General features: G+C 37.1%; 1 protein-coding gene across 1 annotated transcript in view; it reads right to left on the bottom strand.

Annotated features, from left to right (window-relative positions):
• Positions 1-18,173, bottom strand: part of LOC131033399 (uncharacterized) — a 127,459-nt gene extending 109,286 nt beyond the window's left edge. The window contains exon 1 of the mRNA XM_057964633.2: positions 17,877-18,173. Within this exon, the coding sequence (XP_057820616.2) occupies positions 17,877-17,925 (49 nt within the window). The 5' untranslated portion in view covers positions 17,926-18,173. The remainder of the gene's footprint in view (positions 1-17,876) is intronic.
• Positions 18,174-21,790: the final 3,617 nt, after the last annotated feature.

Raw genomic sequence — 21,790 nt, 5'->3', positions numbered from 1 at the left:
GCAATCTTCAATTTGTCTTCAATAGGTTCATTACACTTGCCTTGTTTGCCTCAAACTCAAAACTTGCTTGCTCTTTGCTCAAATTTTGCCTTATGAGGAATTTCGCTCTGGTCCCTGGGAGAGGGACGGGAGCTACCACTGAATTTCGCCCTGGTCCCTGGCTGAGGGACAGGAGCGATTTAGCTTCTAGGTCCAATCTTCTTCACGAAGGCACTTCCAAATTATATTCAATTGATGAAACATATCTCCTTTGATCTCCTCAAATCGTCAAATTGTTCAAATCCAGCAAGGACAAGGCAATGTTTGATTTTGAGCTCCAGTCCTTCACTGAGGGACAGGAGCGATTTTTGCTCCTAGCACATTTCCGTGTTTGTAAAATTCTTCAAATTATATTCAACGGAAAGAACATGCCTCCCTTTATCATTTCCAATCCGAAATTTATCTTGATCCTGTAGAGATAGTAAAATTTTGAGGAACAAGCTCCGGTCCTTCACTGAGGGACAGGAGCGATTTTGCTTCCACAGGCCAAAATATCAAGATTTTGGGATTTTAATCACTTCACAAGGCGAAAACAAGTCATTTCCAATGCCCGGGATCAATTATCAAAATTTTCAAAATTTGGTCAAAATTACTCAATCGGACAAAAATCCAAAATCTCATCATTCACACTTAGACAAATTTGGACTCTGTATTCAAAATTCTAATTGAAACTAGACCAACTCACTTAGCCCCTGGCGAATTCACTTTATTCAAAATTGCATCCTACGAGAGGAAGCTCAAAAAGCTCAAAATTGGACTGGACTCTGGCCTGAAAACACAGTAACAGAAACCCTAAGGCTTGACCCTAGTCCAGACAACTGGCATACTAAACCAAAATCCTAAAAAGCAGAGAGAAAGGCGAGCAAAAACGAGCAAAAAGAGGGGGTCCCCATTTTAATGGGGCAATGTGTGAAATGGTCACAACACTATCCCCCTCCTTTAACCAGACATTTCTCGATCTTTGTTTCCAGTAGGTTTCCTCTTTAGCTATTATTTCATGATATCTCATCAGAATAGCATCTTCAGTGTTTCTAGACATATAGGTATAACCATTGTGTTGTATCTCATCCTGGATTTCCTTGAGTTCTAAGAGGGTTGGTGCTTTTGAGGTAAAGATGTTCCCAAAGCAATCCTTATTCCACTTCTTGACATTATCTTTACCATTCTTCAACTTTTTGACCACTTTATACATGGCATTGCCTTCAATACTGACCTGCCACCAGTCCTTAATCTTACTTTCCAGATCCGGGTGTCTAGTCCACATTTTTTCAAATCTATAAGGGAAATGTCTCCTTCTATTCTTTACTTCAGCCGTTAAGGTTATAGGGTAATGATTTGATCCTGCCCTTATGTGAGAAGATAAAGAACATTCATGAAGATTAAACCAATCTAAGGAAAGAAGAGCTCTATCTAGTCTAACCTGAATCAAATTCTCACCACTTCTTCGATTAGTCCAGGTGTATTTGACTCCTTGCAACTCCAGATCATGAATGGCATTATTGTTTATAAAGTCCATTAGGTCCAATCTGCTATCCAGATTAGCATGACTCCCTCCCTTTTTCTCATTTTCCTTCAAGGGAGTGTTGAAATCTCCCATAATTATCCAGCTGTCCTCAGCAAACCTTCTTCTCAGCCAAGTAAGATATCTCCACATCTCGTTTCGTCTAGTCTTAGTGTTAGGAGCATAAACATTAGTTAGGACCCACGTAGTGCAATTCTTAATGTGCTTAAATCTAATACAAGCCAGATTGTTGTCCTGAATTAACACCTCTCCTTCTATATTGTTTTTGTTCCAGAATGTAACAATTCCTCCCGAGGCACCTTCTGAACTACCTCCGCTGACTCCTCCCTTTTTGAAAATATTCAAACTTTCAACTTTATCTTTCACCATCTTAGATTCTTGAATCAAAAAAATGTCAGGGTTTTTGTCTCTAATCATGTTTCTGACTAAATTATGTTTGCGAGGACTATTAAGTCCCCTAATATTCCAGGAGATGATTTTCATGGATTTTTAGAAATACCTGCCTCAAAGATGGTTCTTTGGGTACCATCTGCTAAATTCCTGCTTGTTTCCAATGTTCTTTTTTTGGCATTTGAGTGTCTTCCTGGAGAAGTGTGTTGCGCTCCCACATCACCAAGCCTGCTTCTGGTGTTTCTAGTCAGCGTACTATTTACTGGGTAATTGTTATTCTTTTTTTTTTGCTTGTTCTTTCTTTTATCCTCGGCTACTTCTTTGTCCTCCTGCTTTGATTCATTCTTCCCCAGTGCCTTTTTTATGTCCTCTTCATCTCCCCATTTTGGATCTTGTTCCTCTGAATAGGCCAACTTTCCCTTTGCTGGGGTGGTTAATGAGATTTCCGATAGCCCTTGGCCCAAAATGGTATCAAGTTGGGCCTCTTGGAACCAGTCTATTTCTTTATCTTGATCTTGAGATTTTGAGACAAGGTTGAAGTTATCTCCTTCCTCTTTATTATCTGTGGGTTGTTTATCTGCTTTCTCTACCTTTGTCTTGTCCTCTTTCTGATCCTCTTGCTGAGTGTTGTCTTTTTCTTTGTGTACTGAGTCCTTAACACCCTGTTCCAACATCTGAATCTTTGGTTCATTACCCACTTCACTGGTGATTTCTTCCTTCACCCTTACTATCTGGGACTGCTTCTCCTGATTAGGATCATTGGAATCCCGAGCTTGTTGTGGCTTGTCCACTTTTTTCCAAACCTTAGTTTGGATATGGGGTTTATCCTCTATAGATGGACATTTTTTAGCCCAGTGTCCGACTTTTTTACAATGAAAACAGGCGAAGGGGATTCTTTCATAAACAATATTCTGCTTCCACTTCCCCAGTTTAGATTCTATCTCTATTTCCTCTGGCAAGTTTGTATCAGGTCCAACTCCAACACAAATCCTTGCATAGATCAGCCTTCTTCTAGAAGTCGTGATCTGATCAATGGCGATAAGCTCCCCAAAGGTATTGGCAATTCCTGCAAAAACGTCTTCCTCCCAGAATTCCATTGGGAGCCCAGGGAGTTTGACCCACACCAAGACTTGGGCCAAAAAATTCTTTCCTTTCGCTGCATTAGGGTACCACTTCTGGATGTACATGATGTATTTGCCTATTGCCCAAGACCCACTACTTAGAATGTTTCTTCTATCCTCATCACAAGAAAAGGAGAAGGATAGACAGCCTTTGTTCATTGCTACCACATCAACCTGACCTTTCAGGTTCCACTTTCTTTTGACAAATCCACGAACTATTTCTATGTTAGGTCTAGATCCAAAGAAATAACCAATCAAAGTGTTTTCCATTCTAGCGATGTTTTGATCAATGATTTCATCAGGAACAACAATAGTAAACTTGCCCCGAGACACATTCGAGGAGTTTTTAACAGGAGGCGATGAGGACTTACCTTTGGGCTTGACCCCAAACAACGAGGACCACTTACGTGTCTGTCCATTGGGTCCCCCTTTAAGGTCCGTTGACAAAAGAACCTTTTCCGGGTGATCTTTACCTTCCACCATGTTCTCTGAAACACAAGTCGTTTGCTGTCCTTGGGCTCCTTCCGAGTTGCTGTCTTCTGTTTTTGAAGTTTGAACCTGCCCTTTCCCGCTCTCTATTGCTATCTGCTCTTCACGTGGTGTTGTTCCTCCCCCTGGGTCCCCCAAGTTCACGCAATCATCGGAGTCCTTACCATCTGAACCTCCTCCTTCAGCAGGAGTCTCTAAATCATCTGCCGCATGCTGTCCCGATGCCGATCCAGAATTCCCGCTCGAATTTGAATCCTAGAACCGCCCGCCTTCCATCCCGCTTGAATTCAAAAGGGAACATATTAAATAAAGAGTTAATCCATGGTTCAAGAATAAATAGATAATAAGCTAAACAAATAAATTAATAATTTCTGAAACATAAATAAGAATGACTTTAAACCGTCTAAATCATAATCAGTTCTGTATTTTCTATTCCCCAAGGGAGATGGGTGCTGCTAGGTAAGGGCAGAGTAAAACCATCAGATAGAAAGCCCCAAGGGTGAAAGAATCTTTCTGAAATCTGGGCTGCAGGCCCCAAGGGTGAATGGACTGAGTTCGGTAATCTGGGCTACCTTAAAGAGGTGGTGTCAAGCGCCCCAGGCAGCCAAGCTCTCTCCTGGGAATGGGGTCAGATTGGTTTGGATTTAGGCATGGTTTTAATGGCATCATAAGTTATATTATAGATAATTAGTTAGTTATGCTTAAGTAATCATGATAGAAGGTAGTAACATAGATGATGCTCTTGGGAATTGACAGCCTACAAATAGGGGACATTACACCCTCAAAAAGCACGATCAGCAGATGGAGACTTCCAGTTGCTAGTCAAAACCACAACCAGCTCTTGTCACTTCCACTTGGTACTCAAAACCCCGCCTAAAGACATGAAGATATGTTTGTACTGCTGAGATGAGAGTAATTTCAATGTTTTAAACAAACAAGTGATTAAATTGATGAAAAGATGCAAAGAAAAGGAGGAAGATGTTACTTCCAATGGACCACAAAAACCACAACCTCCTTGCTTTTACTTCGAGTAGGGGTCAAAATCCACAACCACCCTATGACATTGTTAGTGACCCCTAAAAAGCCCGATCACCTTACTTCACTTCTAGTTGGGGTCCAAATCCACGACCTTATTGGTAAGATTTCCAGTTGGGGGTCAAAAGTCCAACCTCCCAAAGTTTTGTCAATGCCTCTCCAAATCCACAACATGGGAAAAGCATATGAGTTTAGCGCTAAATATGAGGGGAGGGCCCACTTTTCTAATAGACATTTTGATTCAAAATTTTAAAAGGCAAAACAAGTCGGCTTTGCACATGTAAAAATGAAAAAACAAAAAATTAAACAAGTCGGCCTTATTCCCTCAAGAGTTGCACCCTTACAAATGAATATAAATGATGGTTGATCATAGCATTTGATCAACCATCACTTACAAATTGATTCAACTCTTTCTAACAGCGAATTTGTCCATCAGCAGATATCTTTCAAGGAAGCAGCAAATTTACCATCATAACTCAACAAATTTGTCAATCAGCTATCAAGAACAGCGAACTTGCTTCTTCACAAGGCAGAGAACATTGTTCCCATTCACGCAAGCAAATATTGAACAGCAATCTCCATCATCAAGCAGCAATAAACCTTCAAATCACAGTGATTTTGATCAAGCAAAATTCAGCGAATTCTACAAAACAACCAGCAGACCTCTAATACACTTGCAGCACATAGGGTTGTCATAGCAATCAATTGGGAGGAATTTCGCCAAATTAAAGGCAGATCTCAGACATCAGTGGTATAGCTACAGACTAGGGTTTTTGAGAATTTTCAGTCATAAAGATCTCTTTCACGTCATGTTCCCAAACCCTTGATTTGATCTTTTCTATGTGTTTTAAAGGAAAATTCATTGCAGGTTGATGATTAGTTTCAAGCAAACTCTGATTTTGAAAATCTAGGGTTTTAGGATTATAGCCTAGGGTTTAGCAATTTGATGATATTTTAGTGAATTATCAACTTTAGAGAGAAATTGCTAACTTAGTCGATGACTTTCCAGCCTTGAATGCAATAATGTCATGTTAAAACCCTTAGGTAATTCTTGCAGGTAGAGCATGGCAGCCCCAAAAGCAGGAGCAGTTCCAAGACAAACCCTGATCAAGGAGGACTCAAAGGGAGTGATACCTGAGTCAAGGATTACGTCATTGTGGACTAACGTCGGAGACACCAACTTAGGCCAGATCAACATGAAGAAGTTTCAAGGTCCCCTTTATACAAGCAAGCCTTCTGGAGTATCGAAAAAGATGATCAAGAGCGGGATTGTGCAAGCAGCAGGCTTCCTTCCAGCTATCCAATGCAACGAACTGATAGTTGAGTGTTCCAGACACTATGATGCCAGCACAAGAACGATAGTAGCACCTAATGACAAGGTCCTTGCCTTCCTATCTGAAACAACCATCAGCGAAGCCTTCCACATACCTGATCATAAGGGCATGGTTTACAAGAACAAAGAAGCACAAGCAATCTTTGATGACGATCTCGACAAATGCTTGGGCATCATCAACAAGTACTGGATGTTGAAACCTAGAGCTGACATATCCAAGATACCCAACAAGCTTCACAGAATTGATTTCAAGTAAGAGTTTAGTAATTTGATCACCTTACTCAACCGAATTGTGGGAAGTTCTCAAGCCTCTCAATTTGAGAATTGGATGTTCTACTTCATGGAAGTTGTGTCAGCCGGTTGAGAAAAGATCAATTGGGCAAGAATCATAAGTAATAACCTTGACAGTTGAAGAGACTTGAGCGTACTAAAATATTCTACATGCGTTCATACATCATCTATTCACTTGCAAGAGCCTACGAATATACGGGATTGATGTATAGAGGCCCAGTTGGAAGTGGAGTTGAAGAGATGAGGGCATGTGAATCCTACACACAATTACATTTCCATAGCAAGGCACACTTCAGGAGGGTGAACGATGCTTTCACCATGCACTTGACAAGAACACTGCAAGGCAGCATCCATTAGAGATTATCCTCGCAGACAAAGGAATTAGTAAAGGTATGGTGCTTGGTATATCCAATTCCCCAAGTTCACCTATATAAGAGTCCAGGGATGCTCTTGTCCGCCATACATGCTACCACATTACCCTACCAACAAGATGATATTACTGGAGCTAGTAGGACAGTTGGTCACCCATGAAAAGGTTCAAAAGAATAGACACAAGACAGAGATTTATTTTCCCATCTCACTTGGACAATCAATAGAAGTGTGTCCATCTCTACAAGCAACTGAGGAGTCGGAAGAAGAGTTGAGATTATATCCCCTCATTTAGTATTCTTCCAGAGAAGACTTTGATCCTTATAGCAACGTGAGGAGGATCAATGGCAACAAGCACAAGCACAGGCCGCACATACAGGATTATTAGATGAATGCCCAAGATGATTTTGAGATCAAGAAGAAGATGTTTTCTAGGCTGTTAATTAATATCATCAGGATGTGTAGAGTGTTCACCATTCCTGATCAAGCACAGGATGATGGAAAGCGCCTCTAACGCACTTATGAACGGGAGAAAGACAAAGAGGTAGAAGTCAATTGGATTGATATTGAGATTACTGACTTGGGAGACTTAACGAAGCCAATCCTAGCCTACACACGAAGGTGGGTAGACATTCAAACACATAAGTTGAAGAGCCAAAATACGCAGTTAACATTTGATTTGGTGGGAGATCTAGACTCATCCAACGAAGAAATAGAAAGCATGAGTGTAAGCGAGAGTGCCACCCAGTCGACTCACTCCAAAGGTTGCAAGAGGAAAGGAAGTCATAAGGAAGGATCAAGACAAAAATCAAGTTCGAGTCGTCCTTCCACTAGCACCTCATCTATACATGAGGTTGCAATGAACCAGACAGCCGCCAAAGAAAGTCAACCACCCAAGGGAAGCATTGACCGAGGTATGAATGAATCCATGGAGTCGACAATTCAAGGTAATCGAGGTGGGAAGACAGATAGAGGAAAGCAACTTCAAGAATAGGATACTCCAATAGCACAAGAGCAAGCTAGCAACAAGGCAGCAGAAGATGAATATATGGAAATAGAGAATGACAATGATGAGACAACTTCTCCACCTTGAGTAGATCAACAGCTCAAAGAGGTACAAGTAGAGAAGGAAAGATCAACTATCCTGGCATGGCTTAGGGAGAGAATAGCAAAGTAATAGTAGCAGAAGAGGAACCTATAGATAAATTTGGGCAGCTTCCTGAATAGAGCTGGAAAGACAGTTGAAAAGAAGAAAGCCACCAAGTTATCCAAGGTTACAAGGGACAATACGGGATCTCAAGTTATACAAATTGCTACCCCAGGAGTAGACAAGCTATAAGATGAGATCACCACAAATGAGTATGACTTGGAAACAATTGACTTAGGTCCTCCCACCACTGAACGGGCAGTGGAAGATTTGAATGATACAATAAAGACAGTTCAAGATTTATTGAAGATTGAGGTGGAGAAAAATAAGAAGCTTGAGAGAGAGATGAATGCCTTGAAGAACTATGTACAACAGCTCGAAAACCTGATAAGGCAAACTGATCCTTCAAGCATGCCTCCATCACTACTCCCTCCAGATTCAATTGATAATTTAGAAGAAATGAGGACCTCATCTCATGTGTTGAGGAGTTGCATATCCTTCAACAAAGCAAATGCATTCATGGAAGAGCTCGTGAGCATATTTGATAGAGTCTCAGGTGTTCATGATAGGACTCAAGTCCTCATGGCTGCTTATGATTCTTTCACTTATACCAGAGATTTCACCATCCCGAGACTACAAGAATTGATGAGCTTACCCAAGCAAACCTTGGTGACCGCTAGAGTGCTGAAGGAAGGACAATCATATGACTTCCATAGGTGGTTCAACCTGCTCCGAATGAGGAAGATTATGTTTGAAGATATTAGCAGTAGTTGCACCCAAGTTGAAAATGTGACTAGTGTAATACATGATAAGATTGTGGCAGCGGCTGAGATAATGCTTAAAAGGGAAATGAAGAAGTTCACATAGTTTAGATCAATTGGTAGAGAGAGTAAAGTACATCTTCTTTGGGACAGTCAGTCCACCTTTAGAGAGGCAGCTGGAAGACATACAGTCATTCATGACACTTGCCAGTAAGACTCAAGACTTTGGGCCAGAATGGGAGAATATTTTTGTTACTGCCTTAGCTGAGTTGAGCTTCATGGAAGATCAGTTAAAAGTCATGCCTAATGCTCTAGTAGACAAGCTTAACTGCATTGTGTCCAGATTCATTGAATTCACTTCTAAGGAAAGAGATAAGGGGAACAAACTTCTAGATGAAAGTTTGTTATGATCCCATGTGGTATCTATTTTTCTCATTGGAGGATTTTTTCTAGAAGTTTGTGCCAAATGGATGTCATATTCCCATTGGCTGATATTTAATGATTTGCAATAATTAGGTATTTTGTTGTAACAAACCCTAATTAGGGTTTAGGTGGTATGATCTTGGCCCTTGATTTTGATTCAATCTTGGCCATTCATTTGTATTGAGAGCACTATATAAGCTCCACTCATTTCATTTGTAAAGGATCGATTAGAAAAATTTTGAAGAATTGTTGCTTTGATGCTACCAAAAATAATAAAATCATTGAAGTGTTGGTGACTTATTGTGTTTGGAGCATTTGCTTGTTTCTTCATCCTTTTAAGAGAGATCTTAAAACTTTTTAAAAAACCAAAAAAAAAAGATAAGAGTAAATTTGCTTAAGTATCTAGAATCTAGATGAATGGAAGATCCATGTGCATGATTGATCTTGCGTAGATAACTGAACTCCTTTAGCCAAGCTTAACTTCAATTGCTACTTGTTCATTGCTATGCATCCTCTTGATGGTGTCTATGTCCTTGGTAGTGATTTGAACATCATATGCTTACCTTAGAAGATCGCACTTGCTTTGTGGAGTTGTTCCTCGTATGTCAAAGCAAAGCTTAGTTGAGTTTCACTTGAAATCATCCATCGTCCTTGAATTCTTAGTGTTAGCCTAGCATCCCAAAATGCTTAATCCTCTTTTGCATTTTTTTGTCAAGTGATCATTAGTAGTATTAGGAACGAGCTTCATTGCATATCATTCGTAAGATTAGAATCATAATGCATTCCTTGTGATTAAAATATTTCGTCTCCTAAAAGAAAAACTACGTAAATCCCCTTGGAAGAGCAGCAATCACATCAGCCATTGAAGCTATCCACACGTCAAGATCTGACATATATTAACCTTGGAGTCATCTCAAGTGATCCTAGCACTCAGCATTTGAGAAGATTTTGTTCAAGAGAGGATAGAGTATTCAATACTTTTATCTGTGTTCGAAGTGTCATAAAATGCACATCAGCAGACATGGCATGGGAAAGATGCATCAAAGTTGAGGATGCTTGTTGTTCACCTCCTTTCACAAGTAATACATTTACATAATTTATTAATTAGTGTTGAAAATTTATTTAATCATAAGAATTGAATGTCCTGATTAGTAATTACTAATTTATTTTTTGCCTCCTTTCACTGGTTGCCAGTTCCTTTGCTGAAAAGAAGAATTGGTCCACATACAGCTTTATTCACTCTATCAAGAGGAATAGGTTGACCTCTAGACATGCAGAGGAATTGGTGGCCAAGCATAGTACTTTGCGACTCCAAGATCGTCAGACTTTAGAGTATAGACAGGCTCCAGCTTTGCGATGTGATGTTGATCCAAAGGACGTCGCCCAAATTAATAAGAGGATATACATAAAGGATTGGTTGGAGTTTTGTTAGATGAGCCAACTCCTCATACTCATTGTGCCAATGACTCAAACTCTAATTTTGATGCAATGTTGGTAGAGGCTGATTAGAGGCAACCATCATACTTTCAATCACTATGTTTTTGACATTTGTAGTGCAAACTTGTAGCCTTTAGGCATTTTGGTGTATGCAGCATTACTATTTTTCAATTTTATATCGTATGCATATTGACATGAACTATGGAAGCAATTAAGTATTACTATTAATTTGTTGAACTCTCATGTGAACTCTATAGTTGTATTTAACTTTTCATTCTATAATGTATATGTCAATATGATTACATTTGTAACTTATCAATGTTATCATATGAATATCTGAAATTTCTCTATATTTTTAAAATTTATATACATAGCTGTCCCCTTTGCCGTCCCTTGGTGTCCCCGAAACACGTCCCCCCGTCCCGAAAACTTGGTGTAACATAGCTAAAGACTTATTATCAATAGATATGGAGATTTGTTGTAAAGTGTGCAAAGTTGTTTTATCATTTCAGACATGATTTTAATGGTTAAATATTTGAGTAAAAATATTATAGTGGCATCAAAGCTAAGATCTTGCCAACCTACAAGGTAGAAAATTATTTTTTTATGCAAAAAGATGAAGACATTTGAAGAATACATGATGGAAATAATGCAAGAATTTCACGAATATCAAAAGAACTTAACTACATTGATGAATAATCCGTTTATGGAGAGAATGTTTCTAAAGAAAGAAAGAAAGTTAGAAATGGAATAATCAAAAGAACAAGAACCGATGGTGGAGTGCGAAACATTGAAGGGTACACCAGAAGCCAAAATCGCAAGAGAAGATCAAAGAAGAAATTCTGGCGCTTGTCTCAAAGGAAGAAGAACAAACTGAGCCATAAGCAAGTAGGAAGAAACAAACCATGAAGAAATCTACCATGCAAATCAAAGAATCGCAAGTTGAAGATAAAAATATTTTGGTAGGAAAAGATGTTCGATTGGTTTATAATGAATACATGTGACTGTAAATATTGATTAAAGGTGGAAAGGTTTCCACTTGTCGAATATGAAGAGTTCAAGTTAGATGTGCCAAATGATGTACTATATTTTGAACTTCCAAATAGTGGGCCATTGATTGGTGAGCATGCATTTGAAGAGAATATTTTGGTTAGCCCTAAGTTGGAAGTTTTGAGCAACAAAAAGGGAAGTGCTATTGATATCTCAACAAATACTTTCCTGCTGAAAGAAGTTAAGCATTTTGTTCGCAACCTAAGGTATGAAAATATTTCAAATTTGTTCCTTCCTATGTCACTACAAATTCTTGTCATCATGGAAAGCATGCAAAAATTGGTGATAGAGAAAGGGATATTAGCTTGCAATATAGGACATGTGGACTCTCTGTTTCAAGTTCCAAATTGTTTATGTATATGGAATCCGAGTAATCTTTTGAGGGTCAAAATAGATAGAGGCATGTTTGTTACTTTTGAGTTAATCATCTCTTGCATTTGGAACGAAAAGAAGTTTATAAGACATCAATTAGAGTTTATTGTGCATTCTAACCACATTGTGAAAGGTCAATGTTCATGGTTTATAGATCACTCATGGGAGCCAACTACCACATTTGAAGATGAGATTGTGGATGATGGCCAAATGGCAATAGTTGTCTTGGGGTGTTTGATGCTAGCTTATGATAAACAAAATAGGTATCATTTTGATTTTAAGACTAATTATGTTATGGTGTTTTAGTTATCAAGCTACAAGCAAGTTGGAGGATTCATGAAGGATGAGACACTACAAACTTCAAGCATCATTAAGGCAAGAAAATTGGTGATCCTTTTGGGTGAACAAGAAGTTCGCAAAAACTTTTGTATCATCGGTCCACAAGCTACAATGTTTATGTAGTTGAAAGACCATTGAGTGACAATCACATCCTTTACCAAAGCTGAGATGCTTGATTAGAATAATATTTGGTTTGATTTGTATGTGTTCCAGTTCAACATTACACTCTTAAGAAGGCCATCACAAGAAATAATTGTAAGATAAAACTTTCTTGAGAATCATTAGTTTGACTACAATATCCCCATTTTCCAAATGAGTCATTTATCAAAGACCATTAGCCTATTTTGTTCTTGTATGCTAAGTAGGGTATTTTAAGGGAATAATTAATTAACAAATGAATCATTTATCAGAAACCATTACCTATTTTTAGTCCTATAGGCTAAGTTGGGTATTTTAAGGAAATAATTAATTAATAAAATTTAGTTTAGTCCTAAGCCTTTAATTAGTACCAAATCAGCAGTTCTGAATTGAAGAAACATTTACTAGTTATATCTGGAACGTTATTGTGTCAAAATAACATTACATGCAAACTGTTAGACAGAATGCCTGCATTATAAAATCAAAGGCTTTGAGAAAAATTTGGATAGAATCTTGGTGGGGTTCTTGCATTGACATAATAAGGATGAGTATTGGCTGCAATAGACATGACCCAAGGGCCTCTTTGAGTATGGCTCATGATGTTAGATCTGCTGCCCTCGATCTTTCCAGCACTGCCCACACTTTCCTCACAGACAAAAAAGAGTTTTCAGTCACATGGTGGAGGAGTTTTTAGGCCATTCTCATTATTGACGTGTTTGCAAGTAGTACAAGGTGGGTTCCCGACACAACATTTCTAATTCCAAGCAAAGGAATACAGTATTACAGCCATGGTATGATGCTTTTACTATTCACTTTCATTATTTCATGCTTTAAACTGATTTACCTCTCATGAGTAGCTATAGACATGCAGATTTGGGAATACCTAATTGCTTAATGTGGTGTGTAAAAGTATCATATGACTGTTGTAGACACTTTACAGGCCACATACAATCTAATCCATGCCATATGCTAAAAGGTACAATTTGTGGTATCAAAGTAAGATTCATTGAAACACGAGGTGAATATTATGTCATGCGATGGTCACTTTTATTTAGATTACTTTCAGATAGAAGATTCCAACATGCCATAAAGTTGGAAACAAATTTGTATCAGAAGTCTACATTAGAGAATGATGTTCCATACTAAGGCCAAGACACTCCTTGTAATGTCCCCACTTTGAAATGGAATTTAATGGTAAATATAAATAATAAAATTAAAATTAAAATATAAAAAAATATAATTAAATATAATTAAAATTTGATTAAGTTAACAAATGGTCAAGAGGCATGAAATGATAAGTTGTGACTGTCCCAAATATGAGGTATAAAAGGGAGGAGAGAACTCATTTGAAGAGGGGATAAATTGGGAGTCAGAAATGCAGATCTGATTTAATAAGAAGTGCAGATCTGATTGTGAAAGGTTGTGTCCCTTTCAAAGGGCAGAAATAATGAAGAGTTGCACTCTTTCAAAGGGTGCTAGTGGTGAAAGGGTATGTCTCTTACCAAAGGGCATACATGATAAAGAGGTGTGACCTCTCCCTCACATTGAGAGATATAAAGGAAAGGAATCAAAGCAGCAATGACATCACCATCGATCAGATCAGATCAGAACTGTTATTAAGTCACAGGCAGTAATATCCTTGTTCTTGGTGGTATGCATGGGGATGTGCTTAATATGTATGCTTAATATATGAAGCCTGATACTGTTCTTATGCAGAATTTAGTATTATTATTAATATAGACTGCAAGATATCTATACTCGCACCCTTAGGAAGAAATTGTCTTGAACACAAGACATCACAATTTTCTCTAAGAAACCCCTATTCAGACCAACGGCAGGAAGAAATGAATGAACTGATTGATGCCATTTATGAGGAACAGATTTACTTAGGGATGTTCTCCATGAGACACCCGTGAGATGACAACAAGGGCAGCAATCTTGCATAAAAGATATTAATATGTTAACTAATGTCTAACTGGTTCATCCATCGATTAGTGTGCCCAAATTGATATATTAACCAATCACCAATTAAGTGCAATTTCACCAAGGTCCTAGCGGTTATGAAAGGGTGGGATACACAAGATACAGAGATGTCTTTTGAGAGGAGGGTTATAACTTTATGAACAAGCAGACATGACTCTTCACCAGTGAAGTAGAGGATATTCATACAACAATCTTATCACTCCAAGGAGGCATCACATCAGACTTGGTATTTCACAAACACTCAGCAGTTCGACTGAATACTGCAGTTTGGTATGAGTCTACTGTGCATAACATGGTAAATGCTGTATCAATATACATATATCTCTGCGTACTAACAATTACAAAGCACTGCTGTTATAATTGATTATATATTGTAGCTGACTAATGACTTTTCTGCAGTTTATTTGTTATATGTAGAATATCTGAATAATATTGGAGCCTTCATATGTTCTGAATGTTCTCAGTCATGGTAGGGGGAACTGCTGTACAAGGGCACCCTACATGGTAGGGGAACTGCTATAAAGCACCCTACATAATGATATTGGAAAGAGGGAACTGCTATAAGGCACCCTACATGAAAATATTGAGTAGGGGGAACTGTTAAACAAGACACCCTACATGATTATATTCTCCACTATCATAATCTATGTTTCTGTTTCTGATATTGCTACATGAATCTCTCTTTATGTTATAGCTGCTTATATAATCATTACCTAGTGTAATTTGTAGTATTTTCTGACTCTTTTTTGCAGATTTAACTACAGCAGAGGTTGAGGTACTTTCTCTTAACCCCTACACTAAGATCTGAAACACCGTAACTAGGATATTTTAAGGTCATTTTATTAAGGTACATTACACTACTGCTCAAGGCATATGGGAGGATGCAAAAAGAGAAGCACTGAAAGGGTTTGGAAAGGTAAACAACTCATATCATATACTTATCATTTCAAATTTCTCACAAGCAATTGGTATAGAGTATGATGCTTCGGGAAGGAGATATATTGGAAATATTTGCCCTTCTAAGGAAGTAACTAGCACCACAAGAAAACTTCAAGTAGCTGATCAGTATGACATAATATTAGTACTAATAATCCTTGTGATGATTTCCAAAGGTAGCAATCAAATCATAATGAGAATGAGTAGCTAATTTGCTACGATTCCCAATAATAGGAGGGTTGTTATCTTCATTCACAGCTATTATAATCCACTACTTACAGTTGTTAAAGTATTTTCAAAGTTGCTAATTTTGAATGGTCTCAAAGGTGTGCAGATGTCTTTGAAGAGATTTTCAGTCCATACATGGCTGTGCACTCATTTGACATCGATCAAATCAATGTTTGCTACACATGATTGTCATTATTGCAATTGTTACATCATTGGTATATTGTTGATTTTTATCATTTCAGCTATGAAAAACTATAGATTGGTGCATTTTGAATTTTACTTGCATGATGATGATAGTAGAAGGTCTTCTCTATTAGTAACAATTACTCCGCCATCATAACACTGTCTTGAAGGGTATTTAGGAAGATCTATGTCAATCATATTTTTTTATCAACTTACATGCAATTTAATTCGAGTCATGCTTTGGAGAGACCATTTTTCAGTAACATTATGAAACCCATTGGCTCTCATGACTTAAACCATGAAATGAGTGTATGGGATCCTTTATCATATTAAAAGAACAATTAAGAACAACAGAAACGTGGTGGTGTGCACTCAAGGAAGCCCTTGATTTTAAAGGAATATATGGAAGAAGCTCTCGTGCTTATGATAGAAGTTTTGATTTGGAAATTATTGAGCAAGATAGATATCATTTTGATATTCCAAATTTTCTTAATAATTATGGTATGGTGTTTTTCAAGCCAAGCTGTATACATTCAGGTTTGCCATCCTCGGATATGTGAAGGAGAACTTAAGAAGGATGAGTCTCTACAAAATGAAGTACAACATGACTATCTGGCAAGTGTGTTCAAAAATGTCATTGCAATCATTTTTGGAGTACATATGAAGAGGTGATCACATTACAAATTATACAAGGATGTTGAGCATGTTAGACATGGTAGATCTTGCAATGCTCTTTGGCAAGAGTTGTTTCATTTAAGAATTAAAATTCAGATTATATGGCCAATACAATTTGATTCATGACACTGGCATTAAGACACCTAAATATTTTGGTTTACAAAAAATTCTTTGGCATGAGACATATCCATCAAATATACATTCAAGATTTTTTGTGCGATATAACCTAACATATCACATTGGCACAATAACTCTTGAGCATTATGCTTTGCATTTCTTGAAGAAAAGCAATTTTGGGGGAGAGGAGACTTTTCATGTCCCCATCTAGAAAACTAATTTGGTAATATTATTAATCCATTCCTATTTTCTCATGGACTAATATTTTAAAATAGGAAAAATATTGCATTAAATATTTCAATTGTTTTTTTCCTAAATTCAAGAGTTAATATTTTATCCGCAAACAATTAAATATTAAATATTGATATTTATTTGTTCAAGAGAGGCATGGATTAGAGATAAGATGATTTTGTAGTAGTTAGAAGCTATGTTTAGAAGATATGTGACAACTATGACTTGTATCTGAGACAGCATCTATGCAGGGTGTAATTGCAAGTTGACAATTGCATGTAACGGACTATTTGGGCATGCATGGTGGAGTGGGAGTTCAAATATAATTTTATTTATTATTTTCCCACCAAATGGGACATTTGAATTTGGGCTAAGACATCTATAAATATTTAAGCTGCATATGGAAGGATCTTTTCCCAAATTATCTCTTTCATTATTTGAATATCTGTTCATTCGAAAATCTTTTGTAAACGAAAACAGATTGGAGATTTAGTTCATTGGATGAAAACCCATTGGTTTAGCAGGACACTCTCACTCAACGGTTGTGAATATGCTTCCAGAGTTGCAAATTTCAGCTAGTTTTAGTTTATGTGTTTGCAAAATGATAAACTTTTTTCCAAAATGACAACTGGTGTCCAATCTCCATACCGATACCAGCACCAGTCTCATTCTCCTGATAACTATTAATTAAGCATATTCAATTGGTTTATTTGTACATATGGCTGGATCGAAGCAATTTATGCATGCTTAAAGCATACTCGATTTGTTTGGTTCATTTTTCTGCTTTGGCAAATTTGAGAAGTAAATGGCATATCCATTTTTGCGATTTTCACTTATATTCCGATTTCCATTTTGCGACGATTTCAGATATCTGTGGCTTCGAGATGTGGTTCAGATTTTACATTTCAAATATAGGGTTTACCGCAGTTGTACTCAACCCCAGTTATGCACACAATGATAGCTTAACAACAGTTACAGTTTTGTTTTGTCGGGGTCAAGATTCGCAATATAAGAAAGAGGCATTCCATGCTATTAAGTGCAATGTCGTAATTTTATTAAAATCAAATTCATAATGGAAATCGCAACCTACCATTAACTTCACAGAGCTGTAGTCCAGAATACAATTTCCATTACCATAAGAACTCAATAATCTCAATACAAAATGTATTTGAAAAAAAATGTACTAACTGGTGACATATAAAAGCCATGGAACTCACTTCTTCTAATAAAAAAGGAAATGCTGCTGGAAAGTTCATAGAAGACATACAGTGAGCGATGAGGACTCGAGTGTCGTTTGGAAGTGCTTCGGTAGCCATTGGCTCTATCGACCTTCTCAGTTGTATGGCGGGAAAGAATTGCTTCACTTTTGATGTAACTTTGTAACTAATATAGGTAGTGTCAAACTAATTCAACACTCGCTTGTATTTCACGTAGTTAAATGTGTTTTCTTGCTATGCGCTCTAAGAGAGGGAATTAGGAAAGCGTACGAGCAGCTTTTATATCTAACTTCAGGGAGGTTTTTAACACTAGAAAGAAGGTTTATAGTAAATTTGGGTTTAGGGCAATCTCTTACACATGGTCAATGAATACAAATACTTTGGCCTCAACTTCCACAATAAATTTAATTGGGAAACATGTAGAACAAAAAAGATTAAAGGGGGATGGAAAGCCTTATTCCCACTTCAAAATAGATGTAGAAGAGTTGAACTATGGGACTAGAAAACTAAGAAAACTCTTTTTGGGCTTCTTGTGGTTCCGATGGTATTATACGGATGTGAGGTATGGGGCAGCAACACTTCGGCAAGGAAATGGAGACAAATAGAGAGATTACAAAAACATTTGATTACGACTAGCCTCGAAATTAAATCATCTATCCCATATTAGATTGTCCTAGTGGAAGCAGGGGGCTTTTCCTCTTGAGCCATCAGCTATGTTCTAGTTGCTAAGTTCTTTAAGAAGGTTAGAAAACATGGAGATACATCACTGGCCAAAAATGGCAGCAAGAGAGAAACTAGACGGAAGGAGGAGCACATGGATGAAACAAAAAATTAAATGGATGAATAAGTGGGATATTAACGTGAAAGATTGCCCAAATAATGAGGGAGATATAAAAAAAGTATGTGCAAGAAAAATTCAAAGAAAACATGTGGGCAAGTCAAATGGGGATGAAAAAGGAATATGATATCAAACATTTCAATCCCACACATGACCATACACAAAAGAACTACATAGGAATGGACATAAAATGGAAAGCAAAAATGTCAATTGCTCGAATAAGGACCAGCTCACATCAACTTAGGTGCAAAACAGGAAGATGGATGATACCTAAAGAGGAATGGGAAGATAGAAGATGTAGATATTGCACTCAAGGGTTGGTGGAGACAAAATGACATTACATCATCGAGTGTCCAGCTTACAATGATATTTGGACCAACTATGTTGAAACACTAAATGTAAACAGCTTGAGTAACCTATTTGATGTAGATAAGATAGCAAGAGTTGCAGATTTCCTAATCAAGATACATAATAGAAGATCCAAGATGCAAAAGGAAAAGGAGGTTTAGCAGTCACAGTATTTTGTTTGGGCTTTGTTTGGGCCTTGCATGCTTCTTTGCTAGCTATTTGTGGGTCCCATAGGTTGTTTGGCCTGGTGGACATTATTAAAAACAATCATTCATTCAATGGCACATTGGATTTTGACCACTTTTTGTGTTTTCTTTGTATGCAACCTAAGTGTTTATAGGGGAAAGGACCCACTAGTTGAGTACCCTAACTTCGCGGTTCTCAAAATCTTACATGGAAATTTTAAATCTCCCAAATTTTTACAACAACTTACTTGGCAAGTCCCTTGCTTATAATTAATGTTTTAGGGCCACATCGTCAATTATGATGCCACATCAACATGCTTTTTGCCAAGGTGTCCAAAACAATCCCAAAAAAAGAGACTAATTGTCGTGCAAAATGGAGACCCACACTTGTGCAGTTGATGTGGCATCACATGATTGGTTGCTTTTTAAAACTAAGGGATAGATTTCATTCAATTATGGGTAGTCATCATCAGCAATTACAAATTTAAAGTCATAACTATTAGTGCAATATTGTCAAAAAAATTGGACAATAAATCAACAAGAGTGGGTATTAAAGCAACCATTGTTATCATAGCCATTGGAATGTGCTCGGGTACTAGGCCCTTTCTCCTAGCTATTGTTTTGGCTTTTGGGTAGTTAGGATGAACGTAGCGGAATTTCTTATGCACACAAAGGTCAAAAAGTGGTCATTTTGAGTTGACATCTGATACATATTCTTTATTGCCCTTTTAACTGTTCACTTTGACCACCACAAAATTAGCATAACTAATCTTATACTTGTGCATAAATGCCCCAATAATCATGCATTATTTGTACTAATAAACTTACACAAATTCTCTAATTACTAACTTTTTAAAAGCTACTAGGTATACCAATGGGTGGCTACCCACTAGATGATTTTTTTGTGGGTTTTAATTAGCGAAATCCCTTGAAGTACTATTAGAGCATGAACAATGATTGGTCCCCTCCCCCTAAGGTCCTCTTTTAATTTACTTATTAGATTGAAAGGATTGGAAAATGTGGTTATGGTGTTTCAAGTAATCTTTCCCCATAGAATATAATAGAAAAGGTTGTGAATTAATTTTTGTTTTGTTCATTTGTATATTTATATTTGGTAAATATTTTTTATCGAAAATATGAAACAATGAAATTATAGATGGGGGAACTCATTCTTAAAATGAACTCTCAATATTAACATTTCAATAGGAGTTTGAATCTTAGTGGCAGAACCCAAAACACTACAATTTAACCATCATACTATACCATTAACAATAAGGTTGTGAAATAGTTTTTGCACATGAAAAGTTATTCAACACCTTGTATACTTTTATGTATATGAGTTAGATTATATGTCGTATTTTAATGGTGAAAGGTACTTGTAGTTTTTATTGTTCGTTTAATGTTACTTAATATGGTTGTCTTAATTACTTGGTCTTAAGTGTATAATTTTGGTTGATTTGGACACCCTTTGATCCAAATTTTTTAACTAAATATCACTAATAGAATATAACCCCTCCTTGAACATTCTCTACCTTTCAAACTTTCAATTCACATTCTCAAGTAGAATCTACAATTCAAATTTAACCGGCTTGTTCAAATTTTAAATTTCTCCCCAAGTTCATGTTGACCACCTTCAAGTTACATATTATTCATCATTTCTAGTGTCATAGAATTCAAATTTGTTTATATAAATCAAGTCTAAAAGGAAATTTTCATGTATCATTTCAATCACCAAACTTTGCATTAACACATAGCAAAATGCTATTTTTTGCACTATGTAAATCTAATGTCAATTGAACTGCATTCCATTTGCATCAAACCTCATGTGTTAATAACCTATCATTGTTGTGGCCACCTTCACAAGGTATGTGCACCAAGATGGTATACAAAAAGGGGATTAAAAGGCTATATTTTTTTTTGAAATCAACTAAACCTAAACTTGGAAGAGTAATTTGAAATTCATGCACTCAAATTTTGAAGATACCGAAAGAACAAGAATTGTAATACTCTGAATCTAGTTTCTAAACTACTAAAGTTTTTCAAAAATAGATAATATTAAGAGGATCAAATATTTTGCACACAAGCGAGAGCTAAGGTTTCACAAATCTCAGGATCGATGGACAGGACGTGGAAACAATGCTTGGCCCTTCAACAGGAGAGGAAATAACCTCTGGGAAAAAACTCCAATGAACAAAAGGGTTTGATGTGAACCAAACCTCAAAAAGAGGAAAGTGCAAAGATAAACCGATGGGGTGTCATGAGACTGAGACTTGATGGGCCTTTCGATATCAGGAGAATAGAGAAGAAGTTTCGAAGAAAGAAATCTCTCGATGAAGGGTCGGGTTTTGGTAAGGTATTTCTTATTATTGAACATACTACAGTTGTGTCCTTATCTATTAATAGTCAGGCCTGGAATGAGTCTGTTAGCAATCTGAAGGAAAAAGCCTTTTTCTTAAAATGGACTGGCTCATGGTCGGCTTTTAAATGGGTAAGGGATTGTTGTAATATGCATTGGGGTAAGATGGATCTGAAAACTTTACCTAATGGCTTCTATCTAGTAACTTGCCCAACTGCTAAGGATAAAGAATGGATC

This window comes from Cryptomeria japonica, chromosome 7 (assembly GCF_030272615.1).
Source record: "Cryptomeria japonica chromosome 7, Sugi_1.0, whole genome shotgun sequence".
NCBI lineage: Eukaryota > Viridiplantae > Streptophyta > Pinopsida > Cupressales > Cupressaceae > Cryptomeria > Cryptomeria japonica.
This window is presented reverse-complemented; position numbering and strand designations above follow the sequence as displayed.